Below are 22,489 nucleotides of genomic sequence, written 5' to 3'. Positions count from 1 at the left end.
GAAGTCCTACCAAGCCAGTTAAGAGGAGATCAAAAAGTCAAAAAACAAAAAGCAAATGAGAATGTAACTGATTCATTTTGTTATTATTATTGTTAAAATTTAACTTTATAGGCAGCTGTTTTCAGAAGTTTTGCTTTGTCTTATCGTTTATCTGGGCTGAGTCTAACTAGGGCTATGTATAAATATTATAAAATATGATTTTATATTTTATTTATTTAAATCACATCCATATGTTTGCTTAGATAAGTTCTTTATTCTTAAAGTTGTTTGCTTTTGTTTAAAGAAGAGGTTGGAAAACAAAGGTAGATGTCAATGTTTGAATTCATTCTAGGGAGTGGCAATGTTACAGTCTTCTCTTTTTGGCATGTTGTTTCAGGAAACATGTAACTATTTTAATCCAGACTAAGTCCCGTGGTTGTACCGCTTTCAAAATCTTCAACTTGATTCAATTAACTAAAGGTAATGTGACAAGTTTGTATCAGTCCAAAGTTGTCATGGCAGACTGTGCTACTTTTGTAAATTTCTGTATGAAAGAGATCTATGTAAATATCCAGGAGAAAAAAGGTTCATTACTGTTGGGAATCAAATGTATATCTAACATGTCTACAGTCTCCCTCCTGGTTGTGTGTCAACTGAATGATGCAGCTTTTCTCCATGTAGTCCTACACGATGCAAATCGGGCATTTCAGTGAATTTTGCCTTCACACAGGCAAGTAGCCTTGCATTTTTCCTTGAGCAATTCGTGTTCACAGCCAGCTGTCTTCTTCAAGGAATCACAGTTACTGAGGAGATCTTCATACTCGCAAGTATTGGCTGTAACAAAACAGACAAGTTAACATCATTATCATTTTCCTCAGTAGCAACAAAGCAATCCACACATTCCAAGTGTACACACGAGGCAGAAAGACTGGATAAGCAAGTCAGCATCGCTTACACCACGAAGGGCCTTTCACTGCTTGAGGGACATACGAGGTGCCTTAGCTGAGTGCACCGATCAACTCACCACTTTTTATTTTGAACTTGGTGATGTGTTTCTAAAGTGAATTGACCTACTTTGCTCCCTTAGCAAAGAGTGTGAAATGAAAATACCTGCTGACTCTAACGTGGGACATACCAGCCACACAGAGCTATTTAAATTTAAATTATTTGAAATTAGGCAAAATTAAAAATTTGGTTCCTTAATCTTACTAGCCATGGTGTTCAAAGACTGCTTGAGACCAGCAGCTACTGGGAAGCTAGTCTGGTAACAAACACTGGCTATTCGACATCTTGTCTCTCAGCCCTGTCCATTGCTCCTCATTCACTTTGCAGTAAATGCAGTCAAGACACTCAATTTCTTTATTTGGCTTCACTGAGTCTTAGTTGTGGCATGTGGGATCTAGTTCCCTGACCAGGGATCGAACCCAGGCCCCCTGCACCGGGAGGTTGGAGTCTTAGCCACTGGGCTACCAGGAAAGTCCCTCCGTTTCTTTTTAATTCATGCTTTTCAACAGTTTTCTAACTGAATTCCATCCAGTAGTTTCTACACACCATTGCTAGAAAGCTCTTTATAAAACATCATTCTGACTTTGTCACTCTTTTGTTGAAAACCTTTGAATTGTGTGCTTATTGCTAATAGGATAAATTCCAAGCTCCTTAGCAAATATAGCATTCAGTAGAGGTAGAGATATTCCACATTTTTTTAAGTTGATATTTTTCCTCTAGTTGATTTATAGTTCTGACATCATCAATATTCTGAATTCTAGTTCTACAATTCAGTAAGAAAGAATGTGGACTATAGATGAATTCATTTGAAGGTAAAAATCTCAGAGAATATGCCAACTCTACTGTTTGTAATAATTTTAATAAAAGTATCCCAACTATAAAAAGCCAACAGCTATTTTTGTTTCAGATCATGACAACTTTAGAAATGACATTTATAACATTTATTTTATTCCTTCCCTTTCAACAATATGTTCATGGACTCTATGAATCAATATCAAGTACAGGTTGGATTTTGTCATTAAAAATGTGCATACAATCATGATTAAGTTATAGGACTGTGATCATTTATTATGTTAATCACCATGCTTCCAATTATACTATAGAAAAAAAATGCTAAATCATCATGAGGGGACTCATTTGCACAAAAAGAAATATTTAGTTTGTTTGTGTAGACTGAGCCATAATGTGGTCTCACATCTTTCAATTTATACATTTTGCTCTTTCAAAATACAATCTTTGGTGTAATGGTATTAATGTTGATAAAATAAATAGCTATTAATGAGTTCTCCATGGTCACAAAAACAAATGAATGCTAGATGTTTCATTTCATCTTACATGTGGAAATATAGGCATACCTCATTTTTTAAAAAATTTAAAAATTTTTTTTTATTTTTTTCATTTATTTTTATTAGTTGCAGGCTAATCACTCTACAACATTGTAGTGGGTTTTGTCATACATTGACATGAATCAGCCATGGAGTCACATGCATTCCCCATCCCGATCCCCCCTCCCACCCCTCTCTCCACCCGACTCCCCTGGGTCCTCCCAGTGCACCAGGCCCGAGCACCCGCCTCATGCATCCAACCTGGGCTGGTGATCTGCTTCACTATAAATAGCATACATGTTTCAATGCTGTTCCCTCAAAACATCCCACCCTCACCCTCTCCCACAGAGTCCAAAAGTCTACTCTGCACATCTGTGTCTCCTCCTCTGCCCTGCATATAGGGTTATTATTATCATCTTTCTAAATTCCATATATATGTGTTAGTATGCTGTAATGTTCTTTATCTTTCTGGCTTACTTCACTCTGTATAATGGGCTCCAGTTTCATCCATCTCATTAGAACTGATTCAAATGAATTCTTTTTAATGGCTGAGTAATATTCCATGGTGTATATGTACCACAGCTTCCTTATCCATTCATCTGCTGATGGGCATCTAGGTTGCTTCCATGTCCTGGCTATTATAAACAGTGCTGCGATGAACATTGGGGTGCACGTGTCTCTTTCAGATCTGGTTTCCTCAGTGTGGCATACTTCATTTTATTGCATTTCACTTTATTGTGCTTTGCAGATATTGTGTTTTGTTTTTTAAAAATTGAAGGTTTGTGGTGACCCTGCATCAAGCTAATCTATTAGAGTCATTTTTCTGAAAGTACTATTTATGTTAACTTAAGTACCTTGGTTTTAGACATAATACTATTTCACACTTAATAGACTACAGGATAGTGTAAAATAGTTTTTATGTGCACTGAGAAACCCCCAAACGTGTGTGACTTTCTGTAGAGTTAGTTCTTTCTTGTAGTGAGGTATGTCTGTACTCTTTTCATTGCAAAGAATACGAAGGTTATTGAAGTGTGTAAAATATTTACTTACACTCTGTTGAGTAATCGTTTTGTCTTTTGCATAAAGACATTATTTAAATTTGTTAGGAGATTTCTTAATCCATAAAAAGAAAATTAAATACCAATTCTTTTTTTTTTAATTAAAAATTTTTTTTGAACCACTCTGTGTGGCATATAGGATCTGAGTTTCTTAACCAGGGATCAAACCCATGTCTCCTGCATTGGAAGCATGGAGTCTTAACCACTAGACCACCAGAGAAGTCCCTAAATATGAATTCCTGACCATAATACAAGGTAATCGTTTCAAACTTACTGCATAATCCATTGTCACAGTTACCAGGGCAACTGCTACAAGGCGTTCCTTGTTGATAAGGGGTGTTCTTTTTACTCACGTTATTACCACTGCAATTTAAAACACACAATGTTAAATATTTTTCACTTTGCTGTTTGGTTGTCAAGAGCAACATCAACCACTTAATGTATGTTATTAAATGTTTTTAGTTATGTTAACAAAACTGAAAAATTACAATTCCCAACATGTAGATAATTTAGATAACATCCAAGTTAAGGAGACACTTCACACACACTGACCCATCTACTTGACTCGAATTCTTCAGGCTGAGCAACTAAGTTGGCATAATTAGTTTAAAGCTTTCAGAGTAAATTTTTGTGGCAACACACTTTTCATCTCCCAGTTGTTGTTTAGTAGCTAAGTTGTGTCTGACTCTTTGTGACTCCATGGATGGTAGCTTGCCAGGCTCCTCTGCCCATGAGATTTCCCAGGCAAGAATACTAGAGTGGGTAGCCTTTCCCTTCCCCAGGGAGTCTTTTCAACCCAGGGACTGAACCCAGGTCTCCTGCATTGCAGGCAGATTCTTTACCATTGAGCCACCAGGGAAGTCTCAGTCAAACTGGTAAGGCAGCTCACCTCAATGAGCTGATTAGGAGTAAATACATCCCTTACAGAGCCAGGGGGAGGCCCTGGTGGTAGGGGGTTGCAGTATGAAAAAGAATACTCAATGTTACAATATAACTTTATATTAAAAGAGGATAAATACCACAATTTCTCCACTATGAACTAAGGACAACAAAGCTCCCATATATATATCACATTAAATATACATATATTTAATTTCTAGATGATGTTCTGGTACTTAAGTGATTTATGATGTGTATGTCTGTGGGCCTGAAAAGCTAGGGAAGGCTTGTGAGTTTCCAGAGGTGGTATGTGAGAGATTTTTATATCTACTAAAAAAAGAACATTCGTTTTAAAAGTTTTGATAAATACCAATGTCCTGGGTATAATCAATTACAGTGACTAACTTGTAATTCATTGATGATCATTATCCTATTGACTGTTTATGTAATTCACTGAAAAATACACGGGAATCCAAATCTCAGCAGTGTCGAGGGAGTCAGGGGCCCAAGGAAATGTATCTGCATCTCAGTCTCCCCGCACAGAACATGGCAGGATGCAAGGTGGTGGCCCTTGGAGAAATTATGACACAGATACAAAACTGTTCCAGAGGTTCTCTCACACCTGCTTTTCCTTGCTATTCATGCCAACTCTCACTTCAGATGCCTGGCTCTAAATGCTTCGTCTCCTACAGCCAGGCAGTGAGTTTGGATACATTCTCCATCTTTCTGCCCATTTCTATGTGGTCCTTGTATGTATCAGCCCGCATGTCTTCTTCAGGAGGACCTGCTCTGTATGTAGGTGCAGATTCATTGTCTCCAGGGGAGGAGGTCAGTTCAGCATCTTCTTAGGCCTCAACTGTCCTTCTCCAAATGACCTACCAATTCTTTCTATTAATACTAAACTCCGGTAGGTGTTTGCAGGAAAAGGACTTTGGAGGCCATATGCCTCAAACAGGAAGCTCATGTGTCTGGTCACCTATGGTGGTTTAGTCTCTAAGTCATGTCTGACTCTTGTGACCCCCCCCACCCATGGACTGTAGCACCCCCCCAAACTCCTCTGTCCATGGGATTTTCCAGGCAATAATACTGGAGTGGGTTGCCATTTCCTTCTCCACGGGATCTTCTTGACCCAGGGATTGAACCCAGCTATCCTGCATTGCAGGTGGTCTCCTGCATTGCAGGCAGATTCTTTACCAACTGAGCCACCTATAGTATCAAGTAAATCCTGTAGGAGGCTTGGTTTTGGGGACCCCCTGCCTATAGTAGTAAAGAATTCCAAGGTTTAAAAGAAAGCAAGACTAACAGATATCTTAAGGTTAGGTCTTCAATGTGTTTGTAGGCTTTGTTCTGGATAACTTCAAACATTTTGCTTACTGAAAAGCATGTTTCCTGGTATAAAGACATTAAGGATTGTTCATTGTGGAGTTTTTCGTGAAAACTTCTGAGAAACAAAAGCTTAAGCTGTTACCTTTTTTGGGACTCTGAAATGTATTAAAGATCTTTTGAAAAATCTTTGAGACCCCAAAGAATGAATCATTTCTAATGATAATAACATGCATGTTATTAAGATAGGTAGGAGTTGGAACATTTTAGCAGAAAGGGCTGGAATCACAATTTACGATCCTTTATTTTCTACTCCACTACTACCTCTTGCTTAGCCTATAAGCTTCCACCTTCCTAAGATGTAAAATTAGCAAGAATGAATGACACCAAATTAAAGAATTATATAACATGTGCTCAGAGAATAACCTTGAGCTCCGGGGAAAGGGAATTGAGAGAAAAGACATCAACTCATAACTGAGGAAAGTGTTTCAGGAACTGAGAACGTGATCTCTTCTCTGGTAAGTTGAATGTATCTCATTTTAAAAAGCCTTTCCCAAAATTTATTCCTTCCCTTTATTGAAATGGGCTTTTAATTTTGATTGGTTAAATATGAGTGTTTTAAAATATTATATTGCCAATGAATTATTGGTACAAAGTTTAAAGTGTATACTTACGCAGGACAGTATTGACAAACATAGTAGTATTTTAGACTCTCTTGGTTGGGACAGTAGGCAATTCCACATCCAACACGGAAAGATGAATACCAGACAAGCTACAAATCCATAAGGGAATACAAGAGAGTACATTAAAGAAGAGGGGTAAATGTTAAAATGCAAATGACAGCAAATGCCTTCCGGAAATGTTTAAACTACTGAAACAAAGTCACAAACTTTACAAATATTAAATTTCACGTGCATTCACTATCTTATCCATTTCTAGTGCTGGAAAAATACAGCATGTACTTCCCTGCTAAGAATTTTGCAGACCATGGTAAAAATGGTGTGAAATGAAATACCAGCCAGATGCCAGGATTCTATTATGCTCAAGCTCTTCTCCTCAACCGAACATTGGAGTTGGTCATCATCTGGAGACGCCTCCTCTGTTAGGGCCCTTGTGGCCGAAGTGTTTCATTTGCCCTGCTCACCTGAGTGTAATGTCCAACAACTGCACTGGCGCTCTTTGGTCCCGCACCATAGACAAAATCATGGCGCTCATCAAACCAGCTTTGGATTGCATCCGACCAGGCGGTAGGGTCACTCGACATGTACAGATTCTCACCACATTTTGTGCCTAAGGAGGAACAGATCATCATGAAGATAGCAACAAAGCATGCCGTGGCAAGAGAAGTCAGCTATATGAACACAAGAATGTTACCTTCAAACTCTGCCTGTACGTTCTAACTGTAATACATTAAAAAAGGACTTCCATTCCTAATCAATTACAAAGGAAAAGAGAAGACGGATCTACCTAGCCCACTGAGACTGGTCACAATATGCAACCTTTGACTAGGTCGAGAAGACTTTATTCTAACAAGGACCTACTGTATAGCACAGGGAACGATCCTCAATATCCTGTAATAACTTACAATGGGAGAGAATGTGAAAAAAAAGAATACACATATTTATCTATCTGTATATTTGAATCACCTTACTGTACATCTGAAACTAACACAACATTGTAAATCAACTTTATTTCAATAAAAATTAAAATGAAACAAATCCTTCTCCTTCTGGATTGTCAAAGATGCATTCTTTTTCATGCTAAATCCTTTATATGTATGCTGTGTGTGCTTTCGGCTTTGTATTGTTAAGCTTGAGTAAGGCAGCAACAACTTCTATTATTTCTTTCCTCTTACCCTCAGTAGGGATTTTTCACATATAAGAGCTAGTATAAATATTTATGATTATGATTTGTGTAAACTTCGGGGAAGAAAAGATTATAGGCAGTCATTTTTTTCTTTTTTGGCTGTGCCATAGGGCATGTGGGAATTTAGTTCTCCAAACAGGGATTGAACCCAAGCCCCCCTACATTGGAAGCTCAGAGTGTTAACTACCCCGGAAGTCCCCAAGAGATAGCCTTTAAGACCTCTAATCAAGAGGCAACTGACAACAGGAGGAAGACAACTTTCAGAACTTGTTGATCTTTCCTTAATCAATAAATCATACCGTCTCAAAGCCAAACCCTCCTCAGGGAGTTAGGGAGGAAGGACTTTGCAGAAGCTGACATCGGCAGAGTGTTGGGACAGGAAGCTTTGGCCTCTCCTACCCCCAACAGACACACTGACTCAGCAACAATTCATGAACTGATTGCCCTCGTGAGAAATCAAGAAACACACTTTAAGGCCTCATACTCTGACGGATACACAACCAGACTCCCTGAAGTCTGTAGGGAAATTGGAAAACCCTCTTGTAAGAGTCCCTACCCTCAGCACAGTGCCATATGATCAGAAGAGACTCCCTAGCTTCCAGCTTCTCCCAGGGGAGGGAAGGAGTTGGTTCATGGGTCCCACAATCCAAATTTTGCAAGGGCACTCCCCACAGGGCTGGCTTCTGTCTTGCTAGTGTTGGAGCTCTGACAGTCTGGTAAAAAGGGAGATGGTGACCAGGCTGATAGATCCCATAACTCCTCCTGGGGTCAGCGCCAGAACAAACATGAAAAATCTTAGCTCTGAGCTCTACCCTGGGCAGTAGAGTTGATCAATATGTACAGTGCTCCAATTTCTCTGGGGTTACCCAAAGAACTGGCACCTTCCCTGCCAGTGCTGGAGCTCTGTCTTGCTCCCTGGGGGAGAACAGAGTTGGCAATTTGGACTGAGAGGTATCATAACCCTTTTCTACAGCTCAGCGCAGGGTAAGCAGAAAAAGACCTCAACTGCCTGCTTCTCCCTGGGGAGGGAAGAAGTTGGTTTGGTTATCTGATGCCACACATTTTCCAGAGGCTGTCTGAAGAACTGCCTCCTGACTTGCCTGTTTTGGAATGCTAACAAGACTTGGCATAAACTCACTGTCTGGGGCTAGTAAGAACAGAGATTTAGGCTGGTGGTTGCCATAACTTCCCTTCTTCGCTCAGCACAGAGTGAGCAAATAAAATACCCTAGTGGCTAGCCTCTCCCTGGGGAGAGAAAGAATTGGATGGAATGTCCAGAAACCCATTTTTTTTTTTTTTTTTCTGGGAGCTTCCTGAGGAAATGACTGAGACTCTTTTCTGACCACAACGGACTTGAAGAGGCATTTTTCCAAAGATAATGTACAAATGGCCAATAGGTATATGCAAAGGGACTCAAAAGTCAGTAATCACCAGGAAAATGCAGACCAAAACCACAGTGAAAGACATAACCTTACCCCCACTGTCAAGATGTTATAAAAAAAAAAAAAAAGACAGCACGTGATAGTGAGGATGTGGAGAAATTGGAATCCTTGTATATTCTGTTGGTGAGAATGCAAAATGGTACAGCTGCTGTGAGAAACAGTACGGAGCTTCCTCAAAAAATTAAAAGTAGAACTATCAAATGATCCAGCAGTCCTGAGTTTGAGTATTTATCCACAAGAACTGAAATCAGGATCTTGAGATATTTGCACTGTTATGTTCATTCCAGCACTATTCATGACAGCCAAGATGTGGAAACAATCTAAGGGTCCGCCAACAGATGAATGGATAAACGAAATGTGGCCTATACATACAATGGGCTATCATTCATCCTTAGAAAAGAAGGAAATTCTGCAACATGCAACAACATGGATGAGCCCTGAGAACATTATGCTAAGTGAAACCACCTAGTCACAGAAAGACGACGAGTGCCCGATTCCATCACTGTGAAGTATCTCACAGAATCTAGAAGTGGCATGGGGGCTGCTGGGCTTGGGGGAAGGGAGAATGGGGAGTTACTAAACAATGGGCAGAAACTTTCAGGGAAGCTAGATGACTAAGTTCTAGATACCTGATGGACAACAAAGCATCTGTAGTTAACAATATTGGATTATACACTTAAGCATTTCTTAAGAGAGTAGATCACATGTTGAATCTTTACTATCATAATATCTTTTTTAAAAACTGAAAAAACGTGTTCTTACCACAAAAAATAATTTGAAAAGAAATAAGTGCCTTGTAGTCCAGAAAATTTTCCCTAACTTTTTTAGCCCTCATTTAGTATTTACATTTTGGTGACTTGAAATAACAGTCTGTGTGCTGCTTAAAGAGAGTATAAAATGTTTGTGAATATCTCCTTTAACAGGGAAAGACAGAAACTAAGAATCTAACAGTAGACTTGCGTTTTTAAGGCCATTTGTTCCAATATTCTACTGAATGCAGTCACTTCTTGTAATTTCATCATAATGCTTGCATCCAACAATATAAACAATAATAATTCTGCTGAAATAATAGGTAAGCTATTCACTGCTTTTATTTATTTATTTATTCTTTTTTTATTTATTTTTTTATTCACTTCTTTTAAACTGGGCTTGTCTATGTACATATCATGCTTGATAATGTAAAATATTTTATGTAATGTTTATGCATACAAGTTTTTTTCCTTCCATGGTTTTTATGATCCTTGATATGTCTTATAATTTTTTTGAGTCTATTATTCTATACATTATAGGCACATAGTCTATATGAAATATTTGATAGTTTGTCATCAGAAGTTTAAAAAATGAATCAACACACCCAAAATATCGATCCTGATTTTAAAAGCTTATATATTTTTGGTGTAAAATTTAGGAACAATTCAACATATTTTAATACATTTTGGGAATGCAAAATAAATGGATTTCAAAACACCAAACAGCTACACAAAAAAGGCAAAGGGTGAGAAATTAGGAAGCCTGGTTAATTTTCCAATGTATGATACTCTTTCCTGTTATGTTTTTGCATAATATATTCCTTCACATCCTTATTTTTTAGTCTTGAAAATTGGAAAAATGATTCTGCATGACCTCTTTACCATGAGCTGGTCAAAGAAATAAATGAGCTGCTTAAGAAATAAATCTGCATAATGGAAACAATCAACACAATATAGTACTTTTTTGTGTTGGTACATACCTAGTACTAGTATGTATCTCTCTAAATACAGACACTTTATTTTAAAGATACAGCCATATATTTATTTGCAAAGTCTTCTTAGTACAATGCCCCAGAGTGGTCTACCCTATTATTTGTCCAGTATTTTATTTGTTCATTTATTCAGCAAACATGTATTGATTTACGTACTGGTCTTTCGTTCATCTGGATTGCTGTGTTCCAAAGAGCACTTGTTTGCCCACTTCTGGGCATTTGCTGTCACTTCTCTGCTCCATTCCTAAATGTCCCAAGAAAATCAAAATACACAAAGATTAAACTCCAATGAAGTACACGCTTTAAAATCTGATTGGTAGGCTGATTTTGCACTACTTTAAAACTTCTGTAGATGTGCTAGGTTGGCCAAAAAGTTATATTATCATCTAAGTTATAATATTATCTAATTGTCATTGGTATTAAAATATCTTTTTATTTGCATATGTGTGTCTTTATCTGCCCTAGTGCCAGTTACCACACAAAGACAAGTCCCCAGGTGATATATTTAATGAGAGAAACACCTAAGATAATACAATATTATCTGACTATGATAGCATAGCAGCCACACCTAAGATCTTTTAGTAATGGTGCTACTCTTAATACTAATTAACATGTGAGGGAGTGTAACTACATTTCAACAGTAATAAGCAGACCCAGGTTATTGCCAATTTCATTTGCAGCCCACTGTGTCCATATGGGAGAGGACAGTTTTTATGGACTATTTCCTGGGAAATGGGCTGTTATAATATTCACCCTAAAAGGCATTAATCCTGAAAGATAGATTTCTTTATTTTTGACTGAGGAAGATAGTGAACCAAAGAAATGTAATGACTTCACATTTGATGTCTGAAGATTTGGCTTCTGGGTCTGCATTCCCAATTTTATTGCCTTATAACTTTGACAAGCTATTTAAACATTATAAAGGGAAACTCATTTCTGCCCTGCCCATGACACAGCTAAATGAAATAAAAAATAGAGACAGAAATTTGTAAACCACAAAATTTTTAAGACAGGCCAGTTACCAGCTGCCTATTCTTACCAACTCTGGTTCACACTACTTTCTTATATTCCTGCTTCTTACCATCTTTAGCATGTTGCTGGCAGGTGGAGAGACTGATTTCCTTAGTTCATTGTGTTTATTTACAATTTCTCTTTGGACTTCAGCTTGAGTGGTTATCAGAGCAGTAAAGGATGGATCCTAAAGGGAAATAAAAATAAGGTTATTTTTTAATTGCATTTAAGAGGGAAATAAAAAATTTTTAATTGCATTTAAGAGGCAATAAGTTAATTTAAGGAACCAGGGATTAATTTACAAAATGTTCCATTCAGGACACTGTGAATTGGTAAGCATTGTCAATGAACTGAGCCAAAGCCACAACAAATAGGAAAGAGATAGTTTGAAGCTTTGAGAATGGGGATGTAATTCATGTCATGACAAATTAAAAACTCTTCTGAGGCCACAAACACCAATTTTGAGTTTCTGGAGAACTCTCAATATGATTTTTCTCAATATATGAGTGATAATACTTTATAATATTTTATAATTTGCCTACAGAGGCATACAACAAGAACATTAAGACAGATTCATCCACATGCTGCAACAGGGGGATAAAAGTGGGACTCAAGAATCACCCTATACTTTAAGGGTAAGTTTGTCCTGACATGGTATCGGTTCTTAGAGAAGGAATGTCTTTAGGTTAAGAATGTTTAGGTTCAGTCAAAGTGCATTCTATATTCTAGTAAAATGATTCTGCTCTGTAGATTTTATGGAGTCACTCAAAAGACCCTCTTAAAAAAATCTCCAAGGCCATTTGGAGGAAGCAAAGCCATCCAATCAGTATACCATTCCTGGCCATGTTCCTTTTAGTAACAGAAATGTAATTGATAAGGTACTAAACCAGGTGCAGATATTCTTGGTGTATCACTGTCTGTGTGTGCCGGGGGAGGGTTGAGTCCTAAAGCTGGAGGTGGAGTAGGGTATGTGAATTGTTCCCACAAGGTCTAGCAATTGGATAGCCTAAATTTACAAAAAAGGCCGATATTACATGAGCATGAATAAAATTTTGAAGTGTAAATCTGAACAGATGGGGTCCGTTGTTGATTTTCCCTTGACACCTTGGGATAAGTTATTCTCTGCTCCTCTAGTATTGAGTCCCATCAGTTCAGTTCAGTTCAGTCAGTACTGTCCAACTCTTTGAGACCCTATGGACTGCAGCACACCAGGCGTCCCTGTCCATCACCAGCTCCCAGAGTTTACTCAAACTCATGTTCATTGAGTCGTTGACACCTTTAAACCATCTCATCCTCTGTTGTCCTCTTCTTCTGCCTTCACTCTTTCCCAGGTTTAGGGTCTTTTCCAATGAGTCAGCTCTTTGCATCAGGTGGCCAAAGTACTGGAGCTTCAGCTTCAGCATCAGTCCTTCCAATGAATATTCAGGACTGATTACCTTTAGGATGGACTGGTTGGATCTCCTTGCAGTCCAAGGACTCTCAGGAGTCTTCTCCAACACCACAGTTCAAAAGCATCAATTCTTTGGTGCTCAGTTTTCTTTATAGTCCAACTCTCACATCCATACATGACTACTGGAAAAACCATAACTTTGACTAGGTGGACCTTTGTTGGCAAAGTAATGTCTCTGCTTTTTAGTTTGCTGTCTAGGCTTGTCATAGCTTTTCTTGCAAGGAGCAAGCGTCTTTTAATTTCATGGCTGCAGTCACTATCTGCAGTGATTTTGGAACCACTCCCCACCTGACCCCCAAAAGAAAAAGTCTGTCACTCTTTCCATTGTTTCCCACCTATTTGCTATGAAGTGATGGGACCAGATGCCATAATCTTAGTTTTCTGAATGTTGAGTTTTAAGCCAACTTTTCACTCTTCTCTTTCACTTTCATCAAGAGGCTCTTTAGTACTTCTTCACTCTCTGCCATAAGGGTGGTGTCATCTGCATATCTGAGGTTATTAATATTTCTTCTGGCAATCTTGATTCCAGCTTGTGCTTCCTCCAGCTCAGCATTTCGCATGATGTACTCTGCATATAAGCTAAATTAGCATGGTGACAATATACAGCCTTGACATACTCCTTCCCCAATTTGGAACCAGTCTGTTGTTCCATGTCTGATTCTGTTGCTTCTTGACATGTATACAGATTTCTCAGGAGGCAGGTAAGGTGGTCTGGTATTCCCATCTCTTGAAGAATTTTCCACAGTTTGTTGTGATCCACACAGTCTAAGGCTTTGATGTAGTCAACAAAGCAGAAGTAGATGTTTTTCTGAAACTCATTTGCTTTTTTCAATGATCCAACGGATGTTGGCAATTTGACCTCTGGTTCCTCTGCCTTTTCTAAATCCAGCTTGAACATCTGGAAGTTCTTGGTTCATGTACTATTGAAGCTTGACTTGGAGAATTTTGAGCATTACTTTGCTAGTGTGTGAGATAAAAGTTATGACCAACTTAGACAGCATATTAAAAAGCAGAAACATTACTTTGCCAACAAAGGTCCATCTAGTCAAGGCTCTGGTTTTCCCAGTAGTCATGTATGGATGTGAGAGTTGGACTACAAAGAAAGCTGAGTGCCCAAGAATTGATGCTTTTGAACTGTGGTGTTGGAGAAGACTCTTGAGAGTCCCTTGGACTGCAAGGAGATCTAACCAGTCCATCCTAAAGGAAATCAGTCCTGGGTGTTCATTGGAAGGACTGATGTTGAAGCTAAAGCTCCAATGCTTTGGCCACATGATGGAGAGAACTGACTCATTGGAAAAGACCCTGATGCTGGGAAAGATTGAGAGCAGGAGGAGAAGGGGACAAAAGAGGATGAGATGGTTGGATGGCATCACTGACTCGATGGACATGGGTTTTGGTGGCCTCCAGGAGTTGGTGTTGGACAGGGAGGCTTGGCGTGCTGTGGTTCATGGGGTCGCAAAGAGTTGGACATGACTGAGTGACTGAACTGAACTGAGATGAGTGCAACTGTGTAGCAGTTTGAACATTCTTAGGCACTGAGTCCCCTCAAAGCTCTGCAAATACTGTGAACATGGGTCTGACTACATTTTATCACCATCATCTCATCATGCGTCTATTTCTCCTATCTGCTTATTATGTTCCTAACGACAGGGACCAATACTGAATGAAAAATGAATCCAATGACACGTGTCTTTAAAAGAGACATAGAGGAGAAGGTGATGTGAAGATGGAGGCAGAGATTGCAGTGATGCAGCCACAAGTCAAGGACACCAAGGACTGGTAGAAACCACCAGAAGCTAGGAGACACCGAACAGACTTCCTCGTTGATCCTCCAGAGGGAGCATGGCCCTGCTGATACCCGCATTTCACACTTCTGGCTTTCAGAACTGTGAGAGAATAAATTTCTATGTGCAAAGCCACCAAAATTGTGTTAATTTCTTTACAACAACCCTAAAGACCTACTACATTAATTTTCCAGATTTCATCATGTACTCAATATAAAAATACTGAACTATTTTTCTTTTTTCAAAAATACTAAATCTTTGAAATTTGGTCTGTCTTTTATCTTGTTATGGAAAAGTCACATTTCAAGTTTTCACAATAGCCTTGTGTGACTGACAGCATCCTTAAACTTTCATCTAGATAATTAAGTTCTTTGAGCTATGAGTGGTTACTCTGATGTACCAGACACTCACTTTTTCCACTCTCCACTTTTTGCCATCCCAAAGAGTTCTGGAAATATTTTTGATTTTAACCTTACCTTTCCTTCGGTGGGGAAAGATGGAAGCAGCACAGCGGTCAGGAACAGCACCACGGGGAGTAAAGCCATAGCTAGGAAGTGAGTCAGAGAAAACACAGATCTGCATCAAAACATGTAGTACAGGGACCTCTAAGATGGGAGAATGAATGTAATGATATTGGTTATTTCAACTGAGCTGTGATTCCCAAAGTCATAAGTAATGTAAGAAGAGAGAATTACCATACGGTACAAGAGGAATCAGTAGACCCACCCCTGTCTCTGATAGAAACGATAAGTTGTATTTGTTGACTTGTTGTATAAGTTGACTTGAATTATACCTGTAAAGGCAAGGGACGTACTGTTTTCTGCCCAGTTCTATTGCTCCTGAACTCATCAGAAAAAAAAACATGGAAAAAAAAAAAAACCAGATTCCTTCACAGATAATTATGATCCTGCATTGATTATTGAAGGCAGGAGGAGAAGGGGATGACAGAGGATGACACGGTTGAATGGCCTAACTGACTCAATGGACATGAGCAAGCTTCAGGAGATGGTGAAGGACAGAAAAGCCTGGTGTGCTACAGTCCATTAGGTTGCAAGGAGTCAGACACAGCTGAGCAACAATTGATCATTCAGCTCAATTTTGGGGAAAGCTTATTTTCATTGTATACCATCTCTTAGCTTCCTCTTCTGTATGAAAACTAGATGTTTGTCCTTTTATTTACAAACAACTCTAATCAAGATTTCAGGGTTGTGACTGCACAGAAATAAATGTACAAATACTTTATTAGAAGTTATTTCTCCAACGGAGACATTAGAAGTGATGTTTATTTTTTTTCCTTAAACTTGTCTATATTTTCACATTTCCCAGTATAGAAAAAATGCAAATAGAGCAAATGTACTGAAAGTCCAGGCTATTCAAATCTGCTGAATCCATGATTAGGTAGAAAGGTGGCTTAATATCTTTATTAACTTTTAAAACCACACTCAGCATTGGGTTGCCCAGGTTGTCCTTCCTCAATGTGTCAAAAAAAAAAAAAAAAATCCTTGGTCCTTTAGATGAAGCAACAAGAACTAAGTTTAGGAAGAACTCGTATTCCCTCTCTAGTATTAGTCATATAAACTGCTCACTTTGTTAAGTAAGGAATAATACCTTGATTAGCTCTCTTCCTATGAAATTGGTACTCCCAAATTCTTGGAGGGAAAGAAAATTCTAAATTATTTATATGCAGTACTTCTTGTGAAAGTCGTTCAGTCATGTCCAACTCTTTGTGACCCATGGGCTATACAGTCCATGGAGTTCTCCAGGCCTGGATGCTGGAGTGGATAGCCTGTCCCTTCTCCAGGGGATCTTCCCAACCCAGGATTTGAACTGGGGTCTCCTGCATTGCAGGTGGACTCTTTACCACTTGACCTACCAGGGAAGTCAGTACTTCTTAGGTCTTATTAATTTGTAAAGAGTAGACAATTGATACTTATTCCGTGTATTGCCTTCCTTCTCAATAGTATGATCTTCAAAGGGAGGGGAATGAACATTTATGGATAGTTTGTGGTAAAATGCAATGTCTAATTTCACTCTCATACCTTGGTGGGTATGGCAGTATTTTACCAATGAAAGAATTGAGGCTTAGAAGAGTTAATTGACTTATGCCAATGAAAATTTCTAAAGTAATGTTAGAAATTAACCTTCATCCAATTATGATGTCCAAATCAATGCACATTGAAAGGAAAATATAGTTTCAACTGGGAAAAATCAATCATTTTGCAGCCTAATGGAGATACTTTATTTTAACAATCCCTATGTTAATATATAAATGTATATGTTTGTAATAAAAATCACTAACATGGAAGGGTATATAAAATATACAAAATGTCATATTTTACATTTTTCTATGAAATACAGTTTTAGCATAATTGTTTCAAAGTAAAAAATAGAAACTTGTATATCCAAAAGTTGGAAACTTTTGGAAATAATGGAAACTTATATTATGTATTTTAGAATCAGATGCAAAAAATTCATTTGTTTCAACTTGACATAGTGAGAGTAGAATTGACCCATTCTCTCAATAAAAATTTATCCATTAAGCTTGAAAATCATGGATTCACTTATTAAACATATAGTTTTACCACGAGCAAAATAAAAATGATTGACAAAATGTTCACATTTAAATAAATGAGTTATGCCTTACTGTTGGTTTTCAGAGCAGGATGAAGAGTCTGCTTTGTCTGTAGGAAGAAAAAGGGTGCAGAGGAGATTAGAGCACAATATATATTACATCTATTTCTGTTTTCGAACATTCTGGTTTGCAAGTAAATCTAAATCAATACATTTCCAAAATAGAATTTTTTTTTATACCAATGGCTTCCAATTTCATTGTCAGTTATCTGATGTTGTTTTTGACATTATTTAGCTTTCATTTAGCTTTTAACATGAGTAAGTAAAGAACAGGGCTTCCCAGGTGGCTCAGTGGTAAAGAATCTGCCTGCCAATGCAGGAAATGCAGGAGACACAAGTTCAATCCCTGGGCAGGGAAGATCCCATGAAGGAGGAAATGGCAATCCACTCCAGTATTCTTGCCTGGAGAATCCCATGAACAGAGCAGCTACAGTCTAGAGGGTCACAAAGAATCAGATATGTCTGAGCAACTGAGCATGCACACAAGTAAAGCATATTCTCACTCTTCTTATGCATACTAAAAGTTCAGTTCAGTTCAGTTCAGTTCAGTCGCTCAGTCGTGTCTGACTCTTTGCTAGCCCATGAACCGCAGCACGCCAGGCCTCCCTGTCCATCACCAACTCCCGGAGTTTACTCAGACTCATGTCCATCGAGTCGGTGATGCAATCTAACCATTACATCCTCTGTCGTCCCCTTCTCCTCCTGCCTTCAATCTTTCCCAGGTTCAGGGTCTTTTCCAATGAGTCAGCTCTTCACATCAGGTGGCCAAAATATTGGAGTTTCAGCTTCAATATCAGTCCTTCCAACGAACACCCAGGACTGATTTTCTTTAGGATGGACTGGTTGGATCTCCTTGCAGTCCAAGGGACTCTCAAGAGTCTTCTCCAACACCACGGTTCAAAAGCATCAATTCTTCAGTGCTCATCTTTCTTTATAGTCCAACTCTCACATCCATACATGACCACTGGAAAAACCATAGCCTTGACTAGACGGACCTTTGTTGACAAAGTAATGTCTCTGCTTTTTAATATGCTATCTAGGTTGGTCATAACTTTCCTTCCAAGGAGTAAGCGTCTTTTAATTTCATGGCTGCCATCACCATCTGCAGTGATTTTGGAGCCCCCCAAAATAAAGTCAGCCACTGTTTCCACTGTTTCCCCATCTATTTCCCATGAAGTGACGGGACTGGATGCCATGATCTTTTTTTTCTGAATGTTGAGCTTTAAGCCAACTTCTTCACTCTCCTCTTTCACTTTCATCAAAAGGCTCTTTAGTAGTTCTTCTTTTTTTGCCATAAGGGTGGTGTCATCTGCATATCTGAGGTTATTGATATTTCTCCCAGTAATCTTGATTCCAGCTTGTGCTTCCTCCAGCATTTCTCACTATGTACCCTGCATATAAGTTAAATAAGTAGGGTGACAATGTACAGCCTTGATGTACTCCTTTTCCTATTTGGAACCAGTCTGTTGTTCCATGTCCAGTTCTAACTGTTGCTTCCTGACTTGCATACAGGTTTCTCAAGAGGCAAGTCGGGTGGTCTGGTATTCCCATCTCATTTTCCATAGTTTATTGTGATCCACACAGTCGAAGGCTTTGGTGTAGTCAATAAAGCAGAAATAGATGTTTTTCTGGAACTCTCTTGCTTTTTTGATGATCCAGCAGATGTTGGCAATTTGATCTCTGATTCCTCTGCCTTTTCTAAAACCAGCTTGAACATCTGTAAGTTCACGGTTCATGTATTGTCGAAGCCTGGCTTGGAGAATTTTCAGCATTACTTTACTAGTGTGTGAGATGAGTGCAATTGTGTGGTAGTTTGAGCATTCTTTGGCATTGCCTTTCTTTGGGATTGGAATGAAAACTGACCTTTTCCAGTCCTGTGGCCACTGCTGAGTTCTCCAAATTTGCTGACATATTGAGTGCAGCACTTTCACAGTATCATCTTTCAGGATGTGAAATAGCTCAACTGGAATTCCACCACCTCTCTAGCTTTGTTCATAGTGATACTTCCTAAGGTCCCACTTCACATTCCAGGATGTCTGGCTCTAGGTGAGTGATCACACCATCGTGATTATCTGGGTCATGAAGATATTTTTTGTATAGTTCTTCTGTGTATTCTTGCCACCTCTTCTTAATATCTTCTGCTTCTGTTAGGTCCGTACCATTTCTGTCCTTTATTGAGTCCATCTTTGCATGAAATGTTCCCTTGGTATCTCTAATTTTCTTGAAGAGATCTCCAGTCTTTCCTATTCTATTGTTTTCTTCTATTTCTTTGCATTGATTGCTGAGGAAGTCTTTCTTATCTCTCCTTGCTATTCTTTGTAACTCTGCTTTCAAATGGGTATATCTTTCCTTTTCTCCTTTGCTTTTCACTTCTCTTCTTTTCACAGCTATTTGTAAGGTCTCCTCAGACAGCCATTTTGCTTTTTTTGCATTTCTTTTTCTTGGGGATAGATGCTGCCTTTGGCTGAGTATTTCTATAATAAGCATTGAAGACAGGTTAATCACTGTGGCAATTATCCAGATCTTACCTTACAGCTGAACATCCATGGCTCAATTTTCCATGACTTTTACTTCCCAGTTACCAACTTTCTATACCTTATTGGATAGTCTTTGGAAAGCATCAGTTCTGGGAATCTTCTCTGAGTTTTAATTTTCTTTTCTATAAACTGTGGCTTATCATATCATAGGTTTGTTTTGAAGACTGAATGACATAATACACCGAGTACAATGCCTGGTATAGAATAGTCAATAAATGGAAATGATTAATATTTTTATTATTATCCTTGCAATGAGTGGTAGTCTGCTGAGATCATTCTCTCAGTAAATGCACACTGTTTGAATTGCTGGTTTTAGAAGTGTTTCTAAAACCTGCATTTACTTCCAGGTGTCAGAGGAAAAAATCATTATAATCTAATCATATATTCTTACACTCAAGGCCCAGCGCCACTGGAGACTTTCTGGCGAACTGTAGGCAAATGATCTAACAGCTGGGATGTTGTATCCTCATCACTCATTGAAAGACATACACATGAGCCTGATGATTTTGTATAGCTTAATCATGTTATACTTTTGCATTAGGTAACCCATAATTTCATAATTCAATAGATAAAAGATGCCACATACTCTTCTTTGCCTCCTTCCTCTCCCCACTCCCTCACTCCCTCAGCCTATAATCGTTTTTGTTGCATCAATGAAAGCAATGACACTTTTTGTGAGAATATATTTTTTAAAAAGTTGCTATTTTATTCCTTTAAACCCACATTCATGGATCCCATTATTTTCCTTTGATACTTACAAATGGAAAAGCACTGTGCCCTTTCGTATGGTTTAAGACCAGGGTGACATGGTTCTTCTACAGTGTCTGCAGGAAGAGCATGGTGTATGATTTCATAATCCTAGAGCAAGGGAAAAGAGAACATTTAAAATAAAGACACGAAGAAGAGGTGTGTGTGTGAAAGTGTTAGTTGCTCAGCTATGTCTGACTCTTTGTTACCCCATGGACTATAGCCCGCCAGGCTCCTTTGTCCACGGAATTCTCCAAGAAAGAATATTGAGTGGGTAGTCAGTCCCTTCTTCAGGGGATCCTCTCGATCCAGGGATCAAAACTGAGTCTCCTGCATCGCAGGCAGTTTCTTTACCATCTGAGCCACCAGGGAAGCAGGAAGAAGAGACAGGTAGTATCAACAATCTCTGTCACAAACTTAAAACTTGACTCAATGATTTAGTTGATATTTTCTCTAATAATTTACTGCACTTATTGGATCTTACCCTGTAAGACCATAATCTCCTTTTGAGATCAGATTGTGTTTTGATGTCCTGGTATTTTCTTCACATATTAACAAAGATGTGGCCTTCTTAAAAAAGCTCCGTTAACTGTTGGTTGACTAATTTTCGTGGAATATCACAGTATACTGTGATATTTTTAAGACTTCAAAATATAACATATATTTTGAAGACTCTCAACTCCTTATTTATACCTCCAACCCATACACGCTCTAGAAAGTAATTTCTATATATAGTTGTGCATGTATTGAGTGGATCTGGGGGGAGGATCCCACCTATATTTATTCATATCTTTTCCTGGAAGCCAGCAGATTACATAAAATCCAGAAGAGTCCACAGCCATAATTCTAATTGTTTATAATAAACAGCTTCTAATAACTGTTCATTCAAAACATGAATAAAAAACCAAAACTCTTAGTTTGATCTCATGAAAAGCCAGTTAGAAATGACTTCAGCCTTCTGCTATGTCTCAGAGTGTTTCACATACATCGAATGATTTACTTTTCAGATAGGTAAAGAATTTCAGCAGGACCCCCTGGAGAGGATGTCGAATCTTTGGTGCCTAGGTGTGTGTGCTATGGAAGTCGTTTCTGTCGTGTCCGGCTCCTTGCGACCCTATGGACCATAGCCGGTCAGGTTCCTCTGTGCTAAGGGCCGAGCAACAAAACTGACCACACATTCATCTGAACTGAAACAGCTCGCGCACCAACCTGAGAAGAGGCGCCGAGGATGAGAAGGCCCCTCACCCCTTCGAACTTATTCCACCTCCCAGCCCTGGGCATTTCCAGTTTTCCAGTCCACCCTAACTCTTACCCTGGTTGGAGAGCCGAGATGTTCTGTTGCAGAGCGGCAGCCAGACACCCGCTGGCTCGCCCCTCCGGCTGCGGTTGTAAAGTACCGCACCAGCCACGTGGGGCGACGTCACCAGGCTTTATGACCTCGGCGCAGTCACCGGCCAATTGAATTATTCCCTCAACTCCCTGGACTCCTTCAAGGGAAGCACCGTGAAAACCCTACCCATTTACCATCATTCCCATCACTTGATGAGGAAAAATAAATGTCTGCTCACACACCTAAACGGAACAGTAGGAGGAGGAGGATGGAGATAATATCAGGATTCAAAATGCCTAGAAGGCGGCTGAGAAAGGAGGTGCTCCAAACAGGATTTCCTGTGTTAACAGAATCTAAAGAGCTGATTGGAAAAGCCCATAG

The 22,489-nt window shown here is 38.9% G+C and overlaps 1 protein-coding gene across 2 annotated transcripts; it reads right to left on the bottom strand.

Annotated features, from left to right (window-relative positions):
* Positions 1 to 233: 233 nt before the first annotated feature.
* On the bottom strand, positions 234 to 22,202 carry CRISP2 (cysteine rich secretory protein 2). 2 transcript variants are annotated; one of them, XM_043450220.1, is made up of 10 exons: positions 22,091 to 22,202; positions 20,790 to 20,889; positions 17,508 to 17,544; positions 15,340 to 15,410; positions 11,700 to 11,816; positions 10,775 to 10,862; positions 6,714 to 6,859; positions 6,244 to 6,341; positions 3,642 to 3,730; positions 234 to 813 (listed from the first exon to the last, which is right to left on the bottom strand). In XM_043450220.1, the coding sequence occupies exons 4-10, from the start codon at positions 15,406 to 15,408 to the stop codon at positions 686 to 688; spliced, it is 735 nt and encodes a 244-aa protein (XP_043306155.1). In that variant the 5' UTR covers positions 15,409 to 15,410; positions 17,508 to 17,544; positions 20,790 to 20,889; positions 22,091 to 22,202; the 3' UTR covers positions 234 to 685. The 2 variants fall into 2 exon arrangements, with proteins under 2 accessions (XP_043306155.1, XP_043306156.1); XM_043450221.1 differs by lacking the exons at positions 20,790 to 20,889; positions 22,091 to 22,202 and adding an exon at positions 15,657 to 15,702 and having other exon boundaries at positions 17,508 to 17,532.
* Positions 22,203 to 22,489: the final 287 nt, after the last annotated feature.

The sequence above is a fragment of the Cervus canadensis genome, chromosome 28 (assembly GCF_019320065.1).
Source record: "Cervus canadensis isolate Bull #8, Minnesota chromosome 28, ASM1932006v1, whole genome shotgun sequence".
In the NCBI taxonomy this organism is placed as follows: domain Eukaryota; kingdom Metazoa; phylum Chordata; class Mammalia; order Artiodactyla; family Cervidae; genus Cervus; species Cervus canadensis.
The sequence above is the reverse complement of the archived record's forward strand: the minus strand, read 5'-3'. Positions and strand labels throughout refer to the sequence as shown.